At 37.7% G+C, this 26,020-nt stretch overlaps 1 protein-coding gene across 1 annotated transcript in view; it reads left to right on the forward strand.

The window, feature by feature from the left end:
* Positions 1 to 26,020, forward strand: part of TESK2 (testis-specific kinase 2) — a 64,202-nt gene that overhangs the window by 4,749 nt on the left and 33,433 nt on the right. Inside the window, exons 2-3 of the mRNA XM_010006557.1 lie at positions 12,101 to 12,222; positions 21,118 to 21,166. Coding sequence (XP_010004859.1) covers positions 12,101 to 12,222; positions 21,118 to 21,166 — 171 coding nt within the window. The remainder of the gene's footprint in view (positions 1 to 12,100; positions 12,223 to 21,117; positions 21,167 to 26,020) is intronic.

Raw genomic sequence — 26,020 nt, forward strand, 5'->3', positions numbered from 1 at the left:
TTCCATCAGTGAGATGGAAGTGAATGCAGAATATGGAGTAACAGGAGGCCAGCTCAGTTTCTTTGGAAGCTCAGTAAAAGACTTCTCCATCTTGTGCTGCTTTGTCATGTACAACTGTATCTTAGGCTATCGTTAGCCAGTCTTTAGTTGTAGTGGGTTGTGGCATAAAGTAAGGTGTCTTACAGAAGTTGGTGTGTTCACATATGTATATTACTATTGTAAAACATGTACAATTAGCTTAATAATTCTTATCACCTAATTTTAAAATTAATGTAAATCTGGGAAGGACTACTTATAAGAACTACTACAGTATCCTTAGCTTAGCCTGGCTCAAGTATGTGATCTTTCTTGGAAGCTATTTTTGGCCTGTCCTTTTAACTTCCATTGTAGAAGTTTCTAGAACCTCCTCTTTTAACTTTTTAACTATCCTTTTATAGCTAGAACTTCCCAGTTTGAGTTGTTTCTACAGCTGGTCCTGTCTGTTTGCTTATTGACACTACTATCAACTCATTACTGACACAGAGTTCAGTTTTCTTGTGGCATTTAGTGATGTATTGTGTCAATGGAGACCTTCTTCCACGAGTAAAATGTCTGTAAATGTATGGAAAGAGGGAGATATGTGTAGTTTTATAAATGATCAGACAGAGAAGGGAATGCCAATTCAGATTAAAGGAGAGGATGACTGCAAAAATGACATAGAAAAGGTGCAGAAAAAATGGCAAGAGAATCTGAGTTCAAGGCAAGGGAGCTGCTGCTTGATTTTTCAACCTGTGGTCAGCAGTATCCCACTGGAGAAGGTGTTGGAAACCACTGGGTTAGAGTTTGCAGACAGCACTTTCTAGAACTGGAATCTTTATTTTGGGTTTTGACAGATAAGCAGGCAATGCAATATTGGATCTTTCAATGTGTTTAAAATCTGAATGTGAGTGTGTGCATTATTGCCATTCTTTACAGGATGGCCAAGAGTACAGCCAATATGGAGCTCCGTCCTGCAGGACAAGCCCCCAGCTTGCAAAGTCCCAGGATTCTACAAGCAAGTTCTTGCTGTCTCCTCTGTGTGCAGTTGTCTGCTGCATAAATGGGATGTCCATCTTCAGGACTGTCAAACCAATATCTTTCCCTCTGAATTCTTTTAAAGGGGAAGAGGTTAGATGTCAGCATAAATCAAGGACATTCTGGGCATTCCAACTGGAGACAAGCTTCTCTTAATCCTAACATACCCTTTTGATTATTTTTAAAAAGCTCTCAATGTAAACATTGGCAACAGGAAAAGTTGATACCTTTGTTAATACCAAACTAAGGGATCGGTTTGGCTCTTACTACAACTTTGGCCTTTGCTTTTGTCACCAGATGTTAGGCCAACATTGTGTTCTTGAAGGTGACATTAATACTTCCATAAAATCATTTAGTTGGGCAGAATACTTCTGTGTTTTTTGTGTAGAAAGCAATAGGAGGACTATTAGTGTGTAGGTGATTTTTTTTATGATAGCCATTGTAGATGAGATGTAGTGTTACTGGAACCATAGTTTAGTTAACAGAATGTGAGTGTAAACTTGTATTTATGTCCCCAAACTTAGGGTAGGCCAGTGGGCATAATTACTTTCTGCAAGGTTTGATTACATCAGACTTGGGCCTTTTTATTACTTTTTATTATTTACTTATTATTTTATTATTTGTTTAGGCCTTCCTACCACACTGTACATCTTTGTGTTTTTCTTTGCTTTATAGATTTGTGGAGTCAAAACTATAGGGCTGGAAAAGACTTCACATTGTCTTGCTCTTCATCCTTTTGTCCCAGGGCAAAAGCAGCTTTATCTGTTTTTCTTCATTAACATGAACTTCTCCTTAACCTGTTTTTTTAAAGCTATTAGTACAGATGACTGCAATGGAAGATAGTTACAGGTATCTCTGAAGAATCTATTTTAGTGAGCAAGAGAGGAGTGGTTGCATTCTAAGTTATGTTGGACTGAAAAACCTCCTGCAGTAGATTAAGCTATTCTAACTTCCTGTGAAGACAATGTGCATGAACAGTCACTTCATCTGGTTGAGCTGGGAGGGCAGATTTGCTTTCGATTATCTAGGTATGCTTTCCTCATACCTTCTCTATTGAGAATTATTGCAATTTTGTTTTAAGGAACAAAATAGTAACACTAGATTTTGAAATTTGAAGTTCAACAAAAATAGCTTTCTGCATAACTCATAAGGAAGTATTTCTGGTATTCAGGTTAAAAATATTCTGAAGGCAGCACTGAAGTAGAAGTCAGCTGGTAATGTGAAATTTCACAGGAAGCCTCAAATCTATCTCTGGCTTTTTCCTTGCCCTTTCTGCTTCAGTTTCAAAGTTCTTATTTTCTCATGTGTTGCTTTGAACATTTAGTGTAAGGCTTGCACTAGGAAAGGATCCTCTTTGATTGCCTCTGGAATTAGCCACCTGATCAGGGACCTGAACAAATGTAGGTGTTAAACTGTAAAACATTAGGTGTGAGATCACACAGTATCCTTCATATTTGTGGGACTATTTTTATAGGGGTAAGAGGTATTTTATTTTAGTTACCTTATGAAATATTTGTAGGAAACCATCTAGTTGTATACATTAAATACTTTTTCAGCAATGCCTATTAAACTTTTCTGAGCTCGGTGTCAGCATGTGGGGAGAAATTAACTATAAAAATTAGTTTAATGACTAGAAAAGTGATTCAGTGAATAACTTCAGTCTTAAAATGTTTGGTGTATAAAAATTGATGTCATTACAGTGCATAAACAGTTATAATGATACAACAGTTGTTTGAAGGTACTATTTAATGTAGTGAAAAAAAGGCATAGCAAAGCCTAATGGCTAGAAGCTGAGATAAGAATTGTGCTTATTTTGAAAAATTAAATGGCTGTAGGAAGAACCTCACCAACAGAAACTCTTCTCTCTCTACTGTTGCTGTGATATTTGTAGCCATCCTGTTTGTTTAGAATGTTCTTGAGTAAGCTTGGCAAGTTGTTAAGAAATTTACAGCTACCATCAGTTTTGGAAACTAATGATCTCGATGATAACATTTTATATTATTTTTTTTTTACTGAAGTGTTTGGTTTTTTCCTCCTTCAGACTGGTGTTGCTGCATCAGACAAAATTAGATACTTCAGGCTCTGCTTATGTTGTATACAAGTGTCAGAAGAAATCCTTGTAGTTTGGAAAATAAGTAGTGAACGAGCAAGTGGAATATTGGTTATGCAGATCTAATATTTGGTCTTACAGGCATGGAAAATACACCTTCTGACTGAGAAGCAACACCCATTAAGCAGTGTGTTCCTCTCACCCAGGTGTGCTATGTTGTTCCTCTTCTAAATTTCTTCTTTCATTCTGTTGCAGTGGGACAGAGCCATTGCATTTGTTGCTCTCCTCCTGGTGTGATGCCTGTTAGAAAGACAGCAAATCTTCTTGTCCACACATGCCTTTTGGTCTCACTTCTTACTTCAATTTTAAGCTGAAAATCTTCCCCTTTTGGCTAGTGGAGGAAACTCTTTCACCTTGCTTGAGATAACAGAAGGGAGATATTTTAGGCTTAAGATCTCTTATGTGAAGTTACAGTTTTAAAACACATGATTCATTGTTTGCTTGAGAACACAGTCACTCTGTGTATTGCATAAACTGGACAAGAAAGTTAGAATAACTTTGAAATGTCATTTCAAAGCTTTTGAGTTATATCAGCTAGGTGGTTCTAATCAGTCTCTTTTTACTTCTGTACTTGTCAGGAGATAGGAAGAAGCACCATTCTGGAAATGAGATGAAGCATAAATCTTGATGCTAAAAGAATAGTAACAAAAAAAAAGAGTAAATTAAAGCTGTCCATTTTCAAATGTACTTATCACCTGTTTGGGAACTTGGCTTCTCCTAACTCCTGTTGAGCAACTGGTATGCTGAATGTCTGAGGGAAATCTTTGTTGTCCTCACAGCTAGTGAGAATGTTGCAACTTCTGTCAACAGTAAGAAAGGCATTCTGATACTGTAACAAGTGGGACCTTGCAATAAGAGATAACCCCCTGGTTGGATTTTGTGTTTAGTACAGTGACTTCTGTACTTCAGAGTCCTTTGGGTCTTTGATTTTCTTCTGGAAGAAAAGTTGTGCCAATCTGAGTATCATTGTGCAGTTTCCCAGGGGCAAAGCGGGTGGCAAGATTCCCTTGGCACAGAGATGTTTGTGGGCTTTTTGTCTTGTTTTCCATAATAATTTCTCAAGCACAGTTAAATGATCTGTTTAGTTTTCTGTCCTGGATGGAGATGGTGCTGGGTTGGCAGCTCTGGGATTTTCTGTGTTTTGCCAGCTGGCAAACATGCACATTTGTGTAAGCTCATTCATAGTTGATACTGAGAGACAGGTGCTGATTTACTGTTCTTCAAATAACTCTGCTGGCACATGTCCACTGTTAACATGAATGTGCCTACAGAACAGAGTGCATCACTTGAGATGACTGTGACACACCTCTCTGAGTACTTCCTTACTGGTTCTGAGAGAGGGGCAAAGTTAAATACATTTCAGTGATGGATTTTACTGCCTGTGCCTGGAGAATGCATGTGGGATGGTAATACACATGCATGTGTTACTGCCTAGTATGAAATCTGTAAATGAAAAGTGCAAGCTATTATTGATGGCAGTAGCAGAAGAGATGTTGTTTACAATCTCAGATCCATAGGGAATGCTTCCTCATACCCCCTTAATAGCCATTGGTAATTATCAGAGATAGGAGCTCCGTCCTGTCCCCATAAGGCCATATCCAAATCACAAGGTCTCCCTTCTCCTGTCCCTGTGAGCTCCCGCCATATGGGAGTTGCCACAACTGTTGGCAGGTCTAAGTGTGCTTGTCACAGCCTAAGAGCTCTTCAGGGTGGCTGCATGGCCCTTCATACGGGGCTGCAGGCAGGCACTGCTCTGTATGGATGGGGACTTGTGTTTGGTCTTTTTGGATTAGGGGTTGAGGAGAGGACAGAGCTATGAAGCATCTGCTGGAGGAATCGATACTGAAACAGTCATTGCTTTGCTTTGTTAGCTAATCTGTAACTGACAATGTCTAACACTGAGTCAGTAATGACAGTTTGTAACTAACATCAGCTGCCTCCATTGAAGTCCTGCAAATTCAATTCTTTGTTTCCTAACCTTTACTGACAATGAGGAGACAGAAGAAACTGCACGGTATTTTTAATTACCTACATTTTTGCTAGGAGAACTTAATAGTTAAGAAGAACAGTTTCATGATGTCTTAAATAACAAGAAACTCTTCTTAGAACTTCTTTTTTTGCTATAGCCTGAAAGTTATGAAGTATTGCAATTATAAATATTTAAGTATCCTGAAGTAAGGAAAATGTAGTTCCTTTGTATTGCCTTATCTTCTCTTCTCTTACTTGTGATTGTGTTCAAGTCCTAGTGCTGCAGTTGTGATTACAGTAACAGTAGTTGAATGCCAGTGAGCTCTGTTCTCAGATGTGAAATTGACTTCCTTGCTTGTGCATAGTAACACTTAGTTGAGAGATTTAGAATGGAAAGGTAAGAAAATAAAATTATTTCTGCTTAAAATAAAACTTCAGCTCCAGGTTCCTATACAGATTTTGAAAACAATCCCAGGAAATATTGGAACAGTGACGATGACATCATTGGTACAGCTGAGGGGACTGTATGCTCAGAATCAAACTGTTAATATACTGTAAAAGGCTGTAGGTGCAATTATATGTCAGGAAAACTCAGCCTGAATGTTGTTTCAAAAGCATCTCCAGATTATGTATATATAATCATCTTTCATAAAGGATAAACCCATAATAACATGAGAAATACTTAACTGTAAGTATTACAAATTCAAAAGAAAATAAGGACACAGGTACAGTATCTGGTTATGAGCTTTGGATGATACAGTTATCATTTGCAGATGTCAAACCTCCACTTTCCCTGGCCGGCAGATATCAATATCGCCTCCATTTTATAGAGGCAATGAAAGTGAGTGAAGTGATGTGCCCAGTGTGGTTCAATGAACTGATGAGAGCTAACATTAAAAATAAGCTCCCAGTTCTGTACTTCAAACTCAGTAATTTTTTTTCAGTTACAAACTATGATATTAGACTCTAGTGTGAAGTACATACTTGAGCTATATACTGAAGTTATGTTATAACAATGCTCTTTTGCATTTTCTTGCTTAGTACTTAAAAGGTGGTTCTATATTCTTCTGAATTACAAAAGGAATTTTGTTTGGTTACATTCTGCTGAACTTGCTACAAAATCAGTCAACTCCCCCACCCAGGCTATGATGTCTATATCTCATCTCAAACTATGGAACAATAGTCCTCTGATTAATTTGTGCTTTCTCTCAAAATAAGACTACAGTCTCTTTTTGCCTTTGTGATTTAATTGAGATCAAGTTAACAGCAGAGAGATATGCACAGATTCCTATCAATAAATGGCTTGTTTAAAATACAGGATTCATTTATTTTGGGCCCTAGTTCTAAGTTACAGTGGGCAATGAAGAAAAACAGAATACAGAAGAAAAATTGAGGTTTTTTTGGCATACACGAATGGATTTACAAAATATCAATGGTACTGCTATCTCAATAATTATAAAATCACTTTGGCAACAAAAATGGAGAACTCATTTGACTGTAGGTGTGGAATATACTGTAGTAATTGAGCTTGCTGCTTTGTGGAATTGCTGATACTATATGTTACTAATGGTAACAAAGTGGGATCTTTGATTACCAACATTAAGCCTTTGTACTAAATGGAAAATGGTAAAGGCTCTACCTTTTTCTCTGTATTTTTTCACAACTGTTTTTAGTTATAGAAATTAGTGGAATCACAATTACTGTCAGACTTTTCAAGGTTTTGGGTTTTGTTGTGTGGCTGGTTTCTGTACTTCTTCTGAACCTGTGCTAAAGCTCTTGTAACACACGTGAACTAATTTTGTTTGGCAAAGTTTTGTTACACTTGGCAGGCTTCTCTCTTGCTACAAGAAGTTGGAGTGTAGTGACATTATATATTACTACTCTGAAAACAACTGCAACCTAATTGGACTCGCTAGCATCAACAGAGAAGCCTAATATTATCTGGACTGATGTATTTTTTTAAGTTTCTGTTTGTCACTGCAAATTTTCTTAGTTACATGAGATTTTTTTACTTGATATAGGCATCACTACTTTGAGTATGTGTATCTGACTGTGGGTACATTTTAACATTCAGAAAAACATTTGAGATTACAGTTTCGCAAACAGTATGACCTGAGCTGAAGAACAGGTTTGTCTTCTTAATTAAAGGAAGCTTTCTTAATCAAACATAGAATTGTAATATATAGCATAGTTAGTGCAAGCAGCCTAGGAAGGTAACTAAGGTCATTTTTAAATCTCTTGTTATCACAAGAGAAAATACTTGCAAATCAGATGAAGACTGTTACAAAAAGCAGGTTAACAGGAGGTGGCATAGATAAACAGAAAAAGTTGTTTGGCCTTTGCTGCATTATGTCACCACCATGATGGCTGCAAGCTGATTGTGAAGGAAACTTTTGAATGGTCTGTGTAAGGTTGTTGAGCCAGTATAAGTAAAAATATATGCAGCATTTTTGTGGATAATACAGTGAGCTCAGAAACAGGAAGGAAACTCAGGGATGGTCATCTGTTTGGCCTAGAGAGGGCTGCTTTCAAAATGGTACTTTGGACACATGGAAAGAAAGGAGAAGGTGACGTGGCAAGATGAAGATTGAGGTGTGTAAAAGAATGAAGAAAGATTGGTATGGGTGCTAGGGATAGGGAGGTAACAGGATTTTATACTGTAGGCTGTACAAGATCTGTAAATGTAATTAGGCATTGAGGCTCAATACCAGTAGAGGAAAAGGTATGGAAAAAACTGGAAAGCAATGAAATGCAGTTTTGAAAGAGAACATTGACAAAATACTTGCAGTTAATAATTTTATAGTTGGAAAATAAGGAAAATGCTGTGAAAAACTGAGAGCAAAACTGCAAGTTGTATTGACAGATTTATAACATCAATATTAGGAAGTGTTCCTCAGATGCTCATTCCAAGGACACCTGGAAAGGTACAGACAATAGTCAACGTCAGAAAGGCCTTGTGAAAGATTAAATTAGGCTAGATTTCAGCTGTTGTTTAAAAGCTTCTTCCCCTTCAGTCCAGGCAAAAAGTGAAAGTAATATCAAGGTTTGGACTTGCATAAAGCCCTTACTTTTTATATAACTGAATAAATAATTATTTTAATTATATTTAGAGTGTTTTATAATAAAGACTTTTGTACCTAAGTAGCAAGCTGAAAATTAAAACCACTGATTTTTGCAGGATATTCCTCATGTGTACTTAGTACACTACTTATATGGTGCCTAGTTCTTTTGAATGTGAACCCTGCTCAATCACTCTTATGATATTTCCTTCAAATATAGTACTGTTACTGTACCTGGATCCATGACTTCCTCTGCTTCTCATCTTCTTCTAAAGGAAGGTGTAAGGTTCAGGATCAGAACATGAAGAGACAGTGAGCAGGCAGGCCATGCAGCTAGCCATAGCCAGAACAAAGTACTTACAAAGTGCTTTGATCCTAGAAGAATCAAGAGTGCAAAGGGAGAGTTTAATTGCCTGCCAGCAATAAAACAGGGAGGCAATATCTGGTTACTGTGACCTCTGAGATGGAGACACATAGGTAGGCAGATGGAGAAGTCAGAAGCATGTGCACAGCGGTATGGGAAAGCAGCTGTAGGATTGTCAGAATATTTCTAAGCAGACAGGATCATCCAGAGATCACTGAAAAGTTATTTGCTCTGATACGTAAGGATCTCTAATTAATAATAATGTCAACAGCTTTAAAAGCTTTACAGCAATCTGCTAGTTGCATCAGTGCAAGGTTTGAATTGCATAAGTGAATCCCTGCTTATGTTGAGTATACAGGCATATGCCTGAGGCAAACTGCCTTGCAACCAAATGTTGAACTGGATCAGCAATATTTCCAAAATACTTTCGTTTTCCTTCTGGAGTGGTCAAGTGGTTGAAACATCACTTCCATGCTTCCATTGCATGGAGCTGACCTGAAAGGAGATGAAAGATTAAAACTAAACGCTTTGGCATGATATTGGCAAGGCCTGCCAAAATAGACCCAAATTTTGTCTAGGGTATGGTTGACAGATAAGTAGGCTCTGAGGGTAGTGTAATTGGGAGCTTCTTCCATGTAGATGATCCAGAGCTTGACTGAGACGTTAAAGAAAGTACCTTTATAGACAGAGTTCCTGTTGGCAGTCTGGTTTTGCCTCAGAAGTACCGTTTGCCAACGGTGTTCCAGGGGAGAGAACACAATTAGTCTCATGTATATTCTGAGTGATTAGCATTGCCTGCCATAATATATATATTTGGTGTTTGGTTTTATTAATAATATTGAGTATTGTCCCTTTGAGAAGATGCCCTCCCACCTTCAGTTCTGCTTCTTCCTTGATGCTTAGAGTAGCTAGCAAGAGAGGAAGAGTCCCTGTTTTCCCACCTCTTTTTGGCTTGATTGGGTAATTTGCTGTTCTGTCAGATTTTGCAGAAATACATCCTCCAATATCAGAACAATATACTGAAGTTCAAATAAAATCTCTGGTGCTACTTGGTCAGAAGAAGGAAAAGCCAAAACCAAGGAAGAAGGTCCTGTGATAGGTTTTACTTTTACCTCAGAGTGGAAGCGAAAGGACTTGAAATTTTGGCATGGAACTGAGTGAATTATAAAAATGGGCAGGAAATTAAGAGGTAGCTAACAGAGTTAATGAGAAGGCAAATACTATTTAAGACCACACTCATATGAGTTCCTGCTCACCTTCTACCTCTATTCATTCCCTGTTGGCAGACCTTGATGCTTCTGTGTTAGTGGTAAGCTGATTTCTGAGGAAGTCCTGTTGAGAACATCTCTCTGCCTGCAGGAGTTAAGTTCCTTCAAATTCTTTCCTATTCCTTGCAAACCCCAAATTACTTCACCACAACAACGAAGATTCCTAACCCTCCTCCCACAGGATGTGTGTTGATTTAGCTGCAGTGTATAGATTCAAAGCTTAAAAATTGCCCTTTTTTCTTAATTTATATTTGCATTGTTGGGACAAATCTTCCTTTGTTAAGTCTTTGAAAGAATTTTAAAATTTTGTTGTTCCTCAGACAAAGCAGTATTACTGGTAAAACTAATCTATAACTAAAATACAGATTCTAAAAGTCTGTATGTAGACATTGACCTGTCCATCTTTAGCTTGTTCATTCAAATTGGCTGGGTATGCAAAAGCTATGTAATTAAAAATTAATGAAAGCACACAATAGACACAAGAAACCTGACAAGTAACAATAAACCTCATTAACTTAACATGCAATCATCCTGCTTAAAACCAATAAGCATGCCAAACAGGCAAAACAGGTTATGTGTGGAAGGGTTCTAGATTATCTTGTTATAATTCACTAAAGCTGTAGCTTGACCAGTTTTATTTTAAAGCCAGTATTGCCACTGAAAGTATTCCCGTGTGTATGAGCTTCCTGTTGCTTTCCTTTCTTAGTGCTGTTTTCTGTGTCCTTCGCCTCCTTTCTCTGATCTTTCTTACACTAGGACTGCTGGGTGGCTGTGGATGAGGATCATTAGCATAGGAGCTAATGATCAGGGACGGAAGCAGGAGCTTCCCTCAGCCCCTCAACATTGTTTACCACGCTTAACTGTAATGTTTCCACTGCTATCCTATACTGCAAATTAGGGGGGGAACGGGCGGGTTGGAAGCCTTACGCCAGGTGCACATCTGAAACATGACACCCTTTCCTCCCAGTTCATCCTTGTGCTGAATTCATGGTGCTTTGTATCTAGGTGAGACTGTTTAGCTTCTTCCAGATACAGTGAACAAATAAACCTTGAAAGTGGTTATTGCTTGGTGCCTCACACTTACCAGTGAGCCCTCTGAAGAACATACCCAGCTTTCTTTTTATCCGCTTATCATGAATTCAGCTGTTCTTTCTGTAACTCGCTTATCCTAGCTAAAGAAGCCTTCTATAGGAGAAGGTGAGCAGTGTCTCCCAGAATAAAAGGAGACAGGCTGCCGTTGTTTAAAATGTAGGCAATTCATATGTACCTATATTGTAATGTAGATTTATTTTTTTTAAATTAGAAAGCTGATGAAAATCTTAAATTCTTGTATCACCGACTTTTCTAAACTAATCTCCAGACACACGAATGCATTCACCATAGTGCCAACTCTGTGCTTTGAGAAGCACACCTTTCCTGGGTTTGAGCTACAGGTACTGATGTAGGAAGAAAATACTGGGAAGGTAATTTCCACTATGCATGTGGGAATTCCCAACTGCAAAGAAACTCGAAGGACTGGCAAGCCTTACACTGTTGTGACAACTCCTTTCTAGTAGTAGTGCACATCTGCGTAATACTGATTTGTTTGCTGGTAAAAGGCTAATTTGAGAGTGTCAAGTTAGAAATGGTCCCATTTCTGACTGGGGAACATAGCTGAATGGTGTGCTGGTTTTGCACAGTTACTAGAGAAATCCTTTTTCATATTGACGCTCTGCAGCCACTACTGATGTCCTAGACTAGGTGATACCATGTCTATTAACCTCTCTGCTTTGCAGGAAGGATTGATATGCATTCTTTCTGTCCACTGAATATGTTATCTGCTTTCTGGTCTTGGTTTAGAAGTAAACATAGAATACCTCTGAAATCTGCCCTATAGCTGAGACCAGCAGGCCCTCTCATAATATGTTGCATGCAACACTAGTGTCAACCACTGCAGTGGAAAAAGAATAATATGGATGGGATGAAGGTGAGTTTCATAGCTCATGGAAAAATAAGTGGCTTCCTTCACTTAATACTAAGAAGCTGATTTTTTTTTTTTTTTTTTTTTACCCCAACTTTTTAAGCTTTCTGTCATCGCCAGTTGCAAGAGGAGAGGAAAATACCCTTTCACATTTGGATAATATGTTTATAGAAAGTCATCTGTGTGACAAAGACTACAGAAATCATAGTATACCTCAAGTTGTTTGTCATGATGGATCTCTAAATTGTGCTACAACATTATTGTTTTTTTCAGTCTTGCACATCATATCCTTATCATTTTTTTTCTTGTATCCTATAGGTAAGGCACAGAACTTCAGACCAGGTAATGGCTTTGAAGATGAACACACTGAACAGCAACAGAGCAAACATGCTGAAAGAGGTTCAACTTATGAATAGACTCTCACATCCGAACATCTTAAGGTATACTGGCTTTTTTCTGAATCATGTAGAGGTAGATTTTCTTTAGTAGAGCTTTGCTATTTCAATTTTTTTTTTTTTAGTTTTTTTTTTTTTAAGTTACAACTGAGTCTGTTGTGAATGTGTTAAGATCAGCTTCTAATTTAATGGAAGAAGCACAGGAGGAGGAAAAGAGGAAAAAAAAAAGGCTTTAGCAAATTGAAAATCCAGTTGATTTTGGTATCTGGAGTGTACCAGTAATAAGCAACTTATTTCAGAGGAAAACAAGTTTCACAAATTTATGATGAATCAGTAAAATTATATGAAGAGTGAAATTTGGCTTCTCTTCATGAACTCAAATTATTGCAAATTAACACCATTGAAATAATCTGTGTTTACTAATCTTGCAGATGAACAATGCAAAGTGCCATACCTTCCTCATATTTTTAGGTCTGTTTTCTGGATTTTATCATTTTCTTATTGTAGTATTGCCAGATGGGATAAGAGGTACTGAAGAAAAGAAGCTGAAGTTGAATTAGTCCAATTTATCTGCCCATGAAAGGAAAAAGATAGTTCTTGTTTTGCAGTAGATTACTGGATGCAAATCCCAAATGTTTGTGTGTATCTTGTTATTCCTTGAATATTTTCAGTCTTGGTTACTCTTTCATGATGATGTGACAAGCAATTAGCATAATTAGCTGAAGCCATAACATTAAAAAGTTGTGATGACCAAATAACTGGTTCTCTTAAACTGCTGTTGCACAGCTGGGATCCATTTTGATAGTCTTAAGCAGTATAGCTCTTTCTGAAAAGTTCTGGAGGTACTGTGAACTTTAAGTAACTTTAATGTCACTGGGCTGTTAAATAGTATATACATGGTACTGATTCCTGAAATCTTTTGTAACCAGCTTTTGGGATCATTGAAATCCTGACTCAGGCTTCATCTACTGATATGTAACAATATTACTTTATCTTTCCTTCAGTATTTGGACTCTGTAGGGAGTATTCTGTTAATTCATACCTAATTTGTATTCTTTCTTTCTTAAAAGCCTGTGAACTTGGAGTTTTAGTCATTGTAAAGTGTGTTGGTGTGTTGCAGTGTATTTAGTCAAGTGTTGCAGTAATCTGTCTGTAATTAGAATTTTGTTTTCTGTGCTCCAAGGTGAGGTGAACTCCCAACAACTCCTCTGTCTCTTCTTTTTATTTGTTTTTAAAAGATGTCAGATATATGACTTTTTAGGTTTCAGGATCAGTAATTGTTTCTTTTATCTATCTACCATTTCCTTTCCCTCAGAATCCCTAGATATGCAGTGTATGATCATGGGCACTGATGCAGCTGCCTTTTTAGTAGGGTTTGTGGGAAGAATAACTTCATAGGACTGGTGCTATCAGCCATTAATTCAGTACAGTTCATCAGTTTCTTTATCAACTTAGTGTAGTTTGTAAATCTTATTTTACAAAACATGTATCTTTACAACTGTTCAACAGGAAGTCTTTAATTTGGACTGGCTTGAGGGAAAGTAGGAAAAGCAAAAAAACATTCAGTTGCAATTTAATGTAACCCTGCTCCCCTTGAATGGAGTTACACAGGTGTTGCTGAGAACAAAAGTTATTGTGCTCAGTTTTAAGTAACTGCTGAAATTTAAATGTCTTATGATGTCTAAGAGATTGTATCAATGGTATACTGGTCTCCTCTGCCCTTAGAGCCTATGAGTTATTTGAAGTCAGTGATGTTGCACAGATGGTCCTGAAGAAAGAACAATAATGTATTGATTTATACATGAAGCAGAAAATGAATTCCATTTGGTCTCCCAGTTATTACACAGGATTGATAGAGAAATCTTTTTTTTCTGTGTTCAATTCAGCAGTTATGAGTAAATGCATAAGAAATAAATTCCTTAAGTGGAAATGGTTTGTCTTTGCATAATTTGTTTTGAAGAACAGACTACACTTGCCTTATGATTTCAGGCCTCTTCAAAGAGAATTGGTTCTCTGGTAAAAAAATACTGCCTTTTTCTTATTAAGTACTCTTGCAGTAGGCAGCAAGGACATGCCTACAGAAAATGCAAATGAGAAAGCGATTTTGGTTTAGTTTATTCTTTTATTGAATAATAATACATAGGAAAATGCGTAATTTTTCTTTCTGTAGCAGATAGCTCGGTGGTTTTGTGTGTTAGTTATATGTCATTTTATTTCTGGTTTAAAATAATTTACTGCAGTATTTTCTGTCCATTTATATCTGGAAGAAGAGTTTGCACCTTTAAAATGTTACCTGCCTATGTGTCTATATATGCCTGTTTATATACATAATATGCATGCAAACATGTGCATTTATGTCTCAGAAACCTGTAAATAATTGGTGCTTCTGCTAGGGTTCTGAAAATTAATTTAGGACCTATTTTCCACTTTAGAAACACATTAAAAATATTTAATAATAATTTACCTTTATAATAAAGTGGTGAGAAGTAGAAACATTGTGTTGTCAAGTAACAGCACCTGGATTAATATTGCTGAGAAATAACTAGGAAGATGTTCTATGAAAATGTGTTCCTGCAGAAACATTTTCTGGGGTAATTTTTAAAATTTTAAGCTTGTATTAGTATTTAAAGGTTATGGTGTTCTTCTAAGAAGTTCTAGTGTATACCTTCCCCTTTTCAGAGACTATGAGCTACCTCAGTTTGCTGTTAAATGTTATTTTATTAACTTAATTTCTGTCCTTTGGAGTTCTTCCTCTCTATTAGTGAATAAGCTGTTTTGTCACTAGTGTCAAAGTTTTTATTTATTGATTAGTCACTGGATCTCCTCCACTCACCTTGAAGATGTACTCTGATTTTATGTAATATATACATCTGAGCTTCATCTTCTGTAAACTCTGGGTTTACACACTGTTAATTTATGCTGCAAACAAGTTACTGTAGTGCTGATCTGTTGGTTGCCAGTAAGGGTACTAGCAGATTCCTAGCCTGAAATGTTGAGGTCATGTGCAGTAGTTAATTGTAGCAGGTTGATGGCTGTGAAGTGCTCTGATATCAAACGGCTTGTGAAATTATGAAACTGCATAGATACTGGCTTTATGGCATCCAAAGTCTGCTCTCAGCCTATTTCAATAGATGTAGTTCAGTCAGTTGATGTCTTAGAAAGTGAATGTCAGATTCAGCAATGATGAATTTATTTTGGTACACTAAAATCTTCCTTCATCTGAGTGTGGTTATGTTTTTAAACATTCTGATGCTTTAGTATCTAAAAATTTGTAATGCAGTCTGTGTTTTTGTCCTAGAACTGGTCCTTGGTTTATATGATCTAAGTGACATGGAAGAGAGAAGAGATTCCTCTTCCTAGTATATTTGATAGCCAAAAATAATTGTTGTCTTTTGGGTGATTTAAATAAAAGCCATCCCTTTGCCAGTGCTCCAAAATACACAGCAGCTTTTTTCAAGTTGTCCATTCTGATGTGCCCACAGTTAACTTCAAGATGTTATTGCAAAGATTCTTGTGTTTTTGCCATTGATTGCATTGATCTGAATAATAAATATTGCTTTCAGTTTGGAATTGCTTTTGCCTCTATCCTGTCCATATCAACTCATTTTCACAGTTACAGATGCCTTTTGAGGCTTTTATCCTAGCCTGCAGTCACTGTTCTGGACTGCAAATTTGTCAGTATTTGTTGACTTCCTTCCATTCCTTTTCTGGGTACAGATTCCGTGTCTTGGCCAGCTAGGTAGGTCCATCTTGAGCAGAGGACTGATCTAAGTGAAGAGCGTAGTTTTCACTTGCCCAGTCCCCAGTATAGCATCACAGCGGTAGCAACACAAAGGTGGTCAAATGTATATGTGTATATAAAATGTATGAATTTTGTTTCTAATGTATTTTCCATCAAGAAAATAAGAAACTGCTCTTCATTAAAGGGCTTATTTTGGCAAATATTGAATCTGTCAGTCTGTTAAGGATATTTTGGAATAGAAGACTCCATCTCTTACGACTACATTGGCATGGTATAAAGTAAGGGGATTTAGTTGCGGTTTGTTCTTTTTCTCCCTCCATCCTGCTTCCCGTTTCAATTAGCAGAGGTGATCCAGAGGCAGAGGAGATTTTTAGCTGTAATGTAATACATTTTTCTTCAGTCACTGGTGATTGTTAAGAAGCTATGTATGAAAGATGTGCCTTTTTCTTTTTTTTTTTTTTTTTTCTTCCCCAGGGTCCAGCATAGGGACATTTTAGGAGTGGATGGGGCAAAAGCAGAGTAATAGTGTCCTGCTTTCTTTCTGCCATCAACCCCATCTCTGAGCATCTCCCTATATCCACCTCACTCCTCCATTCAAACTGAACATGAAGGACTAGTGCTTTTCTGCTTCTGATCTACACTCTCCTTGCACTGGGTGTGGGTTGTGCTGACGTTATCAAATCTTTCCTCAAAACAGATGGTAAGAACAGGAGTGGAAAACTAAGATCTGGTTGCACGAAGTGATGTTTGCTGTTGCCAGTGTAGTACAGGTTGGCCGATACATGGTAAGACTGTAGTTGCTGGAGTTATGAGAACCAGAGGTTTGGAGCATTTCTTCGCTTCCTTACTAGCTTGTGTACCAGTTCAGTGCTGTTCAAGGATAGGGTTAGATTGGGTACCAGGGTTATGAAAGGTCTGGTGTATGCTGGTAAATGTTTTTCACTGCTGCTTCTGTAAATGCCAGTGTGCTGCCATATAAATGAATTTTTACCCAAATCAAAGTAAGAAAATAGGGCTGGAAAGGACTCAAGAAATCTCCGTCCTTGCGTCCTAGGTTTGGGAGCCTTCGGGGTGCAGCCTGAGAGACCCGATACCTTTTCATTTTGGTGATGTCTTACAGGTGTTTTTCTCATTTTCATAAATGAAGTGGTGTGCTAGCACAGCTTCTCCATCTCCTGTGCTGCCCCTTAAATGAGTGTATCTTCAATTTGGAGATAGAATTTCAGTCTTCAATATCACTACTGTTTGCATGAAAAAGTATTTATTTGATCTCTACCTTGGGGACTTCATTTAAAACATTCTGTACATAGAAAGCCTTAGCTCATGTCCTAAGTGCTCTCATGGGAGCACTTGGAGATATTGCTGTGTGTTAAAGAGTAAACGTGCAGGCAGATTGACTCGTTGATTAAATCCACCTTCTTGTGTACATGCACACACAACAATAAACAAGTAGCATGCATAGTACAGGAACTTCTTTCAAGGACATTTTATTTCATCTCCTTTCAGACAAATTTAGCACCATGGGAACATGATACCATTTTTTTGGTGTCTGCAGTTTTCTCTGTTATACATTCCTTTTTGTGCAATGGCTTGTGATTGACTTGGTTACAAGAGGGAGAAGCGTGGCTTTTGTCTTTTAACATCTTTTGTCCTGTATTGAATAGTACTTTAACAGAAAAGAAAAATACCTTTACTTTTCTCTGTGTAGTGTGGTTATCAAATAAGGACTATTTTAGAAATGCTGTGCACAGGACAGCAGAAGAGAGGCTATATATGTTTCGTATAATATGTTACAGAAAGGATAGATGAAATGCCTTATCTCTATGTCTTGAATCAAAATGCAAGTGTAGGAAACTTAATATACATTTTTATTCTGGTGTTCTGCCTAAAATATTACGGAATGTCTTAATGCAGATGTAATATTCTTACTCACCCTCTTTGTTATCCAACAGTCAGTGCAATGAAATAAGCATCTGTCTTTTGAATGTATTTATCTTTGTTTCTGAGCTCATATGAGGGACTCTTGCGTTGGTGTGTTTGGTTTGTTTCTTATTTTTAATATTATCATTGAACTGCTGAATATTCTCATACAACCAGTAGATTTTAGAGGGCACCTGTTTGCTGTGTTGGACTGTAACTGCCCCAGGTTTATCCACAGAACAGGAACATGTCCCTGTTCTTTTAATGGGAAGCATGTGTTCAGTGTCTGGATGTCCACAGTACCTGTATAATCTGGATATTAGTGTTGTTTGATTTACCAAGGAGGCAAAGATTGCAGGCTGAGGCTGCAGTTCTTAGTTCTCCCCTTCCTGTCCAGAACTTTGTCCCCTGCAGTTAGACTGAACTGAAAGTAGTTTGGGTAACTGCAATTAATGGATTAATAAATGTCTAGGGTACCTTCTCTTGTTCTTGTCTAGGAGGGCAGGTGTTCCAGATGGGTTATTCCTCAGTCAGGTTTATGGAAAGAGAATTCAAACATCTGAACATCACTGACATTTGTTATAAAGCATTTGTGGTGGAAATGTTCTGCACTATACTTAGTAGGGTGGACTCAAATAGCATCCTTCATAGTTGCAGCTTCTGGAGAAACTTTTCCAACCACTAGTAATGTTTTTTGAAGTGCTTCAGGTCTCCTGTTAAGGCCAGATACACTGTCTTGAAAATAAACTTCCTTAAATCTGCAAATGGTCTCCTGTTTTGTGGATAACTGGCTCATTGAAGCTTCTTTCAACTAGAAATGCTTATAGGAAGTGTAACCTTTGGCTGACAAAGCATTCTGCTGAAGTTCACCTACAAGCACATTTTGGCTCTGGAGACGGTGCGTCTAGCCAACAGGAATAATCTCAGCTGTACTGAGCCAGCACATCAGCTTCCTATCCACACAACTTGGAATCTCATCTGGGGCAATCTCAGAAATTGAAATCTTATGTCTTCCTTGGTAACTGTATTTCCTGGTAGCAGCTGTGTATTATATTTTAGTGAAAATGCTTTCCAACCATGTTTTATAGCAATACTTGGCTTAACTGACAGGCTTATTATTGCCTGATACAGCAGCTAAGAAGCAGTTTTCCAGGAACTTGGATCACTAGAGGTCTATTCTATCAATGTATTTTCCAGAGTCTGAAAACTGAGATTCCTGACACGAAGTTTAGATGGTTTCATTATGTTGCTTGTATACTCCTTAATTCTGTCTTTATCAGTGTATCTGGTTTCTCTTTTCCTGTGGAATAACTTCTAAATATGTGGGGTTTATAAATGTGTCTTTATGTCTAATTTTTTTTTTCCATGAGATCATGATATTGAGATTTGTTTTTAATTTCTGATTTAAGGCTAGAAATATATGTCTGTTTCCCAGTAGAAATCCTAAACACTTCAGAGTTTTTCAACTCTTACTCTTGGTAACTAGAGCCAGCGTGTCTCTTCTGCCTTGAGTATAGGTTCACAAAGGTAATTAATATGTTTCCTTTGAGACTTCCCTTGACCAAAACAGGTTGGCAGAAAAGTTCTACCAGTCTTTGTGTGACAGTGATGTTTTTCTTGTTTGGTGAAGATGAGGAAACAAATTTAATTTTGCCAAAGTTTTGATAAATTTTCAATTGCATACTTATTTTCAAATTAAGTTGGATACAATGAATTCCTACTTTGAAAGTGATTTTTGCGTCTGATTAAAACTACTAATACCCTGCGTGATAGCTTTGGAGACGTTCAGAAACCATTAAAGAAGAAGAAACAGATACGTGTTCGGGAGAAGTCTGGATTTTGTAGTCTTAGAAAGCTTAGTTTTTCAACTTGTTTGCAAAATTGTTCATATGCATTTGCTGTATGAATTGAAACTGAGAAAAAGAGAACCCTCGCACCCTTTTGTTTTTCATTAAACAAGAGAAGTTGGATTTTTACTGTCTCTCAAATTAATATTTGCATATTTCATTTCAGGAATATTATTTGAGCTGATAGCAGGCAATAGACATTCAAGTACAAGTCCTGTTTCTTCTTTGGTTATAAAAACAGATTTCCACAGCTCAGCTTATGCAAAGGACCTTACCTATATTATTTTTCTTTGGCTGCTTGTAATTTACCAGTCAGCTGTTAGACAAGAGAACAGTGAGGATCATTCATTTCTTCAAAAGCAGCTTAGCTGAACAAATACTACATGTGTCTTGCATAATTTTCTTTTTAAATTCGTAAGTGTTTGAGGATACAAAAGGTCCTTTTCCTTCACATTGTTCTCCACAAGATTCCCATCACATTGAACAAAATAATACATTTCTACCACTTGCTTGCAAAGTGAAAATTTCTGAACATTGTGGCAATGACAAAGTGGTTTTGCTTTTTGGGACCTGAAAATTAAGTAATCTAAAAAGAATCAATACTTCAGCTGTGCAGAGAGTGCTCTGAAACGCATACAATTTTAAGGTTTACTGAACTTTCTCATGGGAGATATTTATCTTCAATATTAATTTGCATTTTGTCACTTTTAAGTGCAGCTTGAATGGTGGTAAAAATGAGCTTTCAGTGTTCCTTGCATCTTAAATGTATGGCACATTGCCTGCTGCTTCCCAGAAAAATAAAGTGGCAGTCATTGCTACTAACAGCAGGAGTCTGAACCATGTGCAGTGTAGGTAACTTCTGTGGAATGTGTGTGTATTGGATACTATTGAAACTTGCTTCAATCCAAGAGTTGGAAGTAGGGGGTTGAGGAAGGGAAATAACACTGCACATATGTGCCCTCATATTCCTGAGGTTAGGGATGGGATAGGGAGAAACATCTTTATGCTTAAGCAGCAAAATGCAAAGGGAAGTAATTTTCTATTTGTGCAGACTAACGGTGGATTACTTGGCTTAAATGTCCTTAAAACAGAACTCTGAGACTGTTCCTCTCTCTAAATCGTTATTTGCTGGCCTTTGCTTATAGTCAAATTAGTAACTTTCTGTCTTGAGTTTGAGCTGTCTGCTGTGCTCTCTTGGAGCTGCTAATTCAAATTACATTGTAGTGTAGACAAATAATTTTGTTTTGTCCTAGAGTGTTTACATAGTCAATCTTGAGGTATGCAGTATCTGTGAGGCTGATTTTTTTTTTTCTTTTTCTTTCTTTCTTGGCATACCCAGTACTACTTATTATCTTAGTTTCTTTAAAAGAAAAATAAAAAAGAGGGGGGGGAAAAAAGCCCAAAACACTTTTCTTTTCTTGTTTCTTGTAGGTTTATGGGTGTCTGTGTGCATCAAGGACAGCTGCACGCACTTACTGAGGTAAGACTATTTAATGATATACATACTCGATATGAAAAAGTTCTTAGGTCAGATTCTGCAACTGCTGTTCACCTTAAGTGATAATGTCTTTTATGGTGAGTAGTGAATTAATCACATGCTACTTGCTACACAGTGGAAAGGCTGCAGAATCAGGCCTTGGAACTGTGCTTTGTTTATAGCCCTTGAATGTCTTTTCTCATCAGAAGCACTTACTTGGATGAAAAAATAATAATCCTACTATGTACATAAAAATTCACTTACAAAATTCTAAATGAGACGTGGATTGCCATTGAGCTGCTCCTAAGTATTACATTGTATTTAAGTCTTGTTTATGCTCAAGTTATGTGTAAATTTCACAGCTGAATCAATGTAGTTCCAGCTGGGTAGTATTAGTGTGTTCAGTCCCTACTGCTTTCATATTCGGAATAAAATCAAGATTGCAGCTATATCTGGGTCCAATAAAAAGGAATTCTTCTATTGTCCATATACCTTGCCCAAGATCTGGTTATCAAATGAGAAACTGAAGTTTCTGTTTGTGTGAGTCTTCCTACCAGATTTTACTGGGTAGTATGTTTAATCCCTTGTAAACTGCTCACAAAAAACAAGGGAGTGTTCTCTTGTGAAGAATCGCATTGCCTGTTTTGAGTCAAAATAATGAAATGCTTTTCTTGCTCTTTTAGTTTGAGTACAGATTGAGGGGAAACTTGTGTTTTGTAAAGTTAATGTTTCTTGTTTACTTCTATTTTGTAGGAACTGCTCAACTAAAATATTAACCCTTTCATCCCCCCCCAAGACAAGTATGATATTACTTAACAAATAAAAGAGGTTCCTGGTATGCTTGCAAAGAACTACTGCGAAATGAGTAAATTGGATAGTTGTATGACAGTTATCAGGAAATGCCTGACCATCACTATTGTAACTTTAATATGCAGCTCTAAGGCAAAGATGCAGTATCTGGGCAGTGAATTTCTTCACCTTCTGCAGTTTTAGTTCTAGCTACTACTAGAGTGATGAACACTAGTTCCCAGTGGTTGTATTTCTAGTGTAAAAGCAAAGGTAGAGACACTTCCAGAAATTTCAAGATACAGCATGTGTGAGGGGTCCTTTAATAGGAGGGGGGCAGTTTATTCGGTATTTTCCTTTTAAGAGGAAATATTCCTAAGATTTGGCATTAGATGGTTGATCAAGTCCTTCAGGCAGTTGTTCTAACATTATTGCTAGTTTCATTTGGACCTCTGATCAATTAAACCGGGGAGGTTTAAGGCCCTTCCATTCACTAAACATGTCCTAGAAGAGATGAAGCTTCATAATGCTTAGTTGTAGTAAATATTGGCAGATATTTCTTGGTGTGATTTTTTTTTTTTTTTTGGGGGGTGGTGTTTATTTTTTTCCCCCTTCATTCCAGTTGCTAGCCATTTATAGTGATCTCCCCACCCAGCACAGATGCAGATGAAACCAGTGCAGATGCTTCCTCCTGGAGATCTAACTTTGTAGCTGTTTGCTTTGTTCAGCTATTTTTGAGTTCTTGGCAAGCAAATAAGTCTGAGGGACTTCAAAGAACAACTTTATACAGTTATAATTCAGAATAGTAGAAGGGATTCCTGAAACATCTTGAGACCAAAGAGAAAAAGTTCTAGACAAAGGTTCCTGCAAAACTTTGAGAAACAAAGTATCTTTAGTGACATATTATATTAAAAAAAAATATGTAGGGATCACTGCTTTTCTTCTGTGGACCAAGATGGTCCACATTTGCTACCTTCAATGGGAAAAAAACATGACCAAAGACTATCATATTTGTTTCTGTAGGGAATTAATGCACAATTTTGTCCAACACAGTAGTTGTTCTTTGGTTTTACAAAGCTTTAAAAAAGTTAGGAGCTGTGTATGTTCCAAGTAGTGGAATGTGTTGTGTTTTCTGGCAACAGTAGTGGCAATTTTTTATCTTGAAGTGTGTGTCGAGTAATAGTTGAGTTTTGAAGACTTCTGGAAGCTAGAGAAGTGGGCTGAAATGGCTAGCTGAAGGAATGATTAGTAAGATGAACATGGTGAATCACCAGTTCAAATATAGCCCAGGAGGATAACCACATCAGACACTGTCCCGTGGCTTTTTTCAATTTGTGGTCCAAAAATGTGGTGTCCTAGCTGCCATCAATATAATTGATGCTAACTTGACGCTACTAGCACTCAGCAGACTTCTGCCAGGGTTTCAATTCTTTGGAGGTGAAACTTGATTCAGAGGCCCATTGCTCATTTATGTGTCTGAGTCACTGCATGGAGAATCCTCTCTTGCAGGATAGACCTCTATGCTGGACCTATTCTTTAAAGAGATTAATTATGCCTTCTTGTGTTTTGAGAGTATAGTTGATAGGACTAAATAAAAGGGATACATTATCACTTGGAGTTTATGCCTGAGGGTGCAATGGGAAATTGTTTCTATGTATGTGTTTCCACAACAGAGATTGAGATCTTACGGCACATATTCAGTTAATGGATTTTGAGGACTTTTGCTTAAAAGTCTCCTGTAGTATTAACAGGCAGGGAAACTACCACAAATGGTGTCAGAAGAGCCTTGCCGATTTTGCAAGTCTGTTAAGGAGCAACATTAGTAATATGCAGCACTTTGTTATTGGAGTGCGGAGTCTGAATTCTTACCAATTTTCTGTATTGTTTAGACACATGGGAGGCTGAATACAGTAGATCATGCAGAGCAGGATTTTTGCTTAAGGAAGATGTTGATTGTATGTAGGCCTTGAGTTTTTCCCTTTTGGCAGCATATTACATTGTTTTAACTGTCTTCTCTCAAGTGACTTTTGTTTTTAAAACTGTTGAGCAAGAAGCAGTTTCTGTTTTGGTTTGGTTTTTTTCCAAATAAGAATGGAATTGTTTCATTATAGACTGCACTAGGACTTTGGCCTTGTTTTGAATCCACAGTCTTCTCAGTTTTGAAAATCCAATATTGTTTTCAAAGCTCTACTCAAGCTAGAAGCTATGGAATATGCCTGTGCTGAATAAGTTCAGTATCTGTCTTTACAGTCACAGAATGGTTTAGGCTGGCAGGGAACTTTCAAGCACTTAGTTAAGAAACACTTAAGGACAGTGAAGTAGATGCTTTGGTAGGTGTACCACTCAGATAACTTGGCAGATGCTAGACTGCCTCACTAACTTTGAGCTGGTGGACACTGATTTGCTGTGCTCATTTTCTGTAAAACCAGGAACTGGTTATTCCTTTCTCAGTATTGAGCTCTAATCTGTAGGTAGTGGTTTGTTTCTGTAGCTACATGAATCTGCAGGGTTTCCTGCTGTAATTTTGTGCCTCTCCAACCTAATTTCAGCCTTTCCTTCAAGCCTCTCTCTGTCTTCTGACCACCTTCCTAATCTGACAACTCTGTTCATTTTCATTTCTTAATTTCCTGGCACAGTATCCTCAGACTTGGAGAAGTTTGCATAGTAGTAGAGGCTCTGGTGTCAGCAGGAGATGCTGCTGAGCATTCAGAGACCAGATCTGACCACTCCTGGAGACGTGAAGCTGTGAGCTGGGTAGTGCGGAGCAGCCACTGCTTCACAGCAATAGTGTACAATCTTATCCCATACATGTTTATCATGGAATGGATGCCTGAGCAAGCACCCATTTTAGATGGGAGGCAAACATTCTTTATGCGGTGCAGGTTCTGTAGGCCTGTACTGTTACCCTGAAGCAGATAACAGCATGCAGTCTTGCATATAAAAGCCACTTACTACCTTTTTATGGATGTTAAATTATTTGTTGAACTATGTTAAGCAGCTTTATCTGAATTTCTGAGAGAGGTATCAGGCTAAAATCTTGTTATAATTAGATGTGTAGATACACATATAGAGTGAGTCATACAGCTTGATATTTTTCCTGAAGGAAATTAAAACCCTGTGTAGAAGATGAGGAAGGGAAAGTTATTTTCTGTTGATTGGGTTATCTTGAAATTGCGGTGCTTCACAAACCACAGTTAATTGTTACAATGCAAGTTTTATGGCTATTAATTCATACTGGTTGATAGTAAAAAAGTGCACAAATACCCTGCTTCCACAGTTGGAAGGTGTAGCTTTACTTGCTAAGGGAAGGACCTGATATGCGTGGGAGCTTTCTCAGGCAGGGAGCAGGGCCATGGCAGTGTGATAGGAACACGTGATCTGTGATGGAGAGGAGTGGACAGTATTGTTTCCGGCGGTTGCTTGATCTGCTGTCTGCCTGACATGCTTCTCCTGCAGTCTTTCAGCTATTCTTCCTGCTGGTGTAATACCTAGTCATCCTTCTGATTTCTTCCCAAGTACCTGGTGTGGTGTTAGATGTTTCATGGGTCTAAGAGTGTATTTGAGATGCCTTGGTTTTAACATGCTGTTTATCTGGCATTGGAACAACAGTGAGGTAACTGTAAGGGGCCAGCCAGCCTTTTTGTGCACTTGGCTCCTCCAGTGCATCCCATTCCCTGAGCTCTCCTTATCAGCTGCCTTATGTACTGTACCTCAAAGGTGCTGTGTGCAGGGGTGCATGAAAGTGCTTTGAAGTCTAAAATATTTTCTGGATGCTCAGAGTGGTGCTGTCTGCAACAATGCATGCTGGTAACATACAGCATGGACAGCAGAGTGTAATGCAGATATATGTGGCAAAAAGTGCCGAAAGGAAAATCTTGACTATTGCCTTAACTTTTTTGAAGAGAATCCACAGAATTCTTTGATCTCATGTACATTTTTGGTTCAATTAATTTTGTTATAACTGTGTCATAAACCCCAGGAAAAAAATTGCTATGGGAATTCTTCCAGGCATGTTAATTTTTATCTTGGGTAAGATAATTGCTATCGGACAATTTTGACATGTTGCACTGT

The sequence above is a fragment of the Chaetura pelagica genome, unplaced genomic scaffold, assembly GCF_000747805.2.
Source record: "Chaetura pelagica isolate M959 unplaced genomic scaffold, ChaPel_1.0 scaffold69, whole genome shotgun sequence".
Classification (NCBI taxonomy): Eukaryota; Metazoa; Chordata; class Aves; order Apodiformes; family Apodidae; genus Chaetura; species Chaetura pelagica.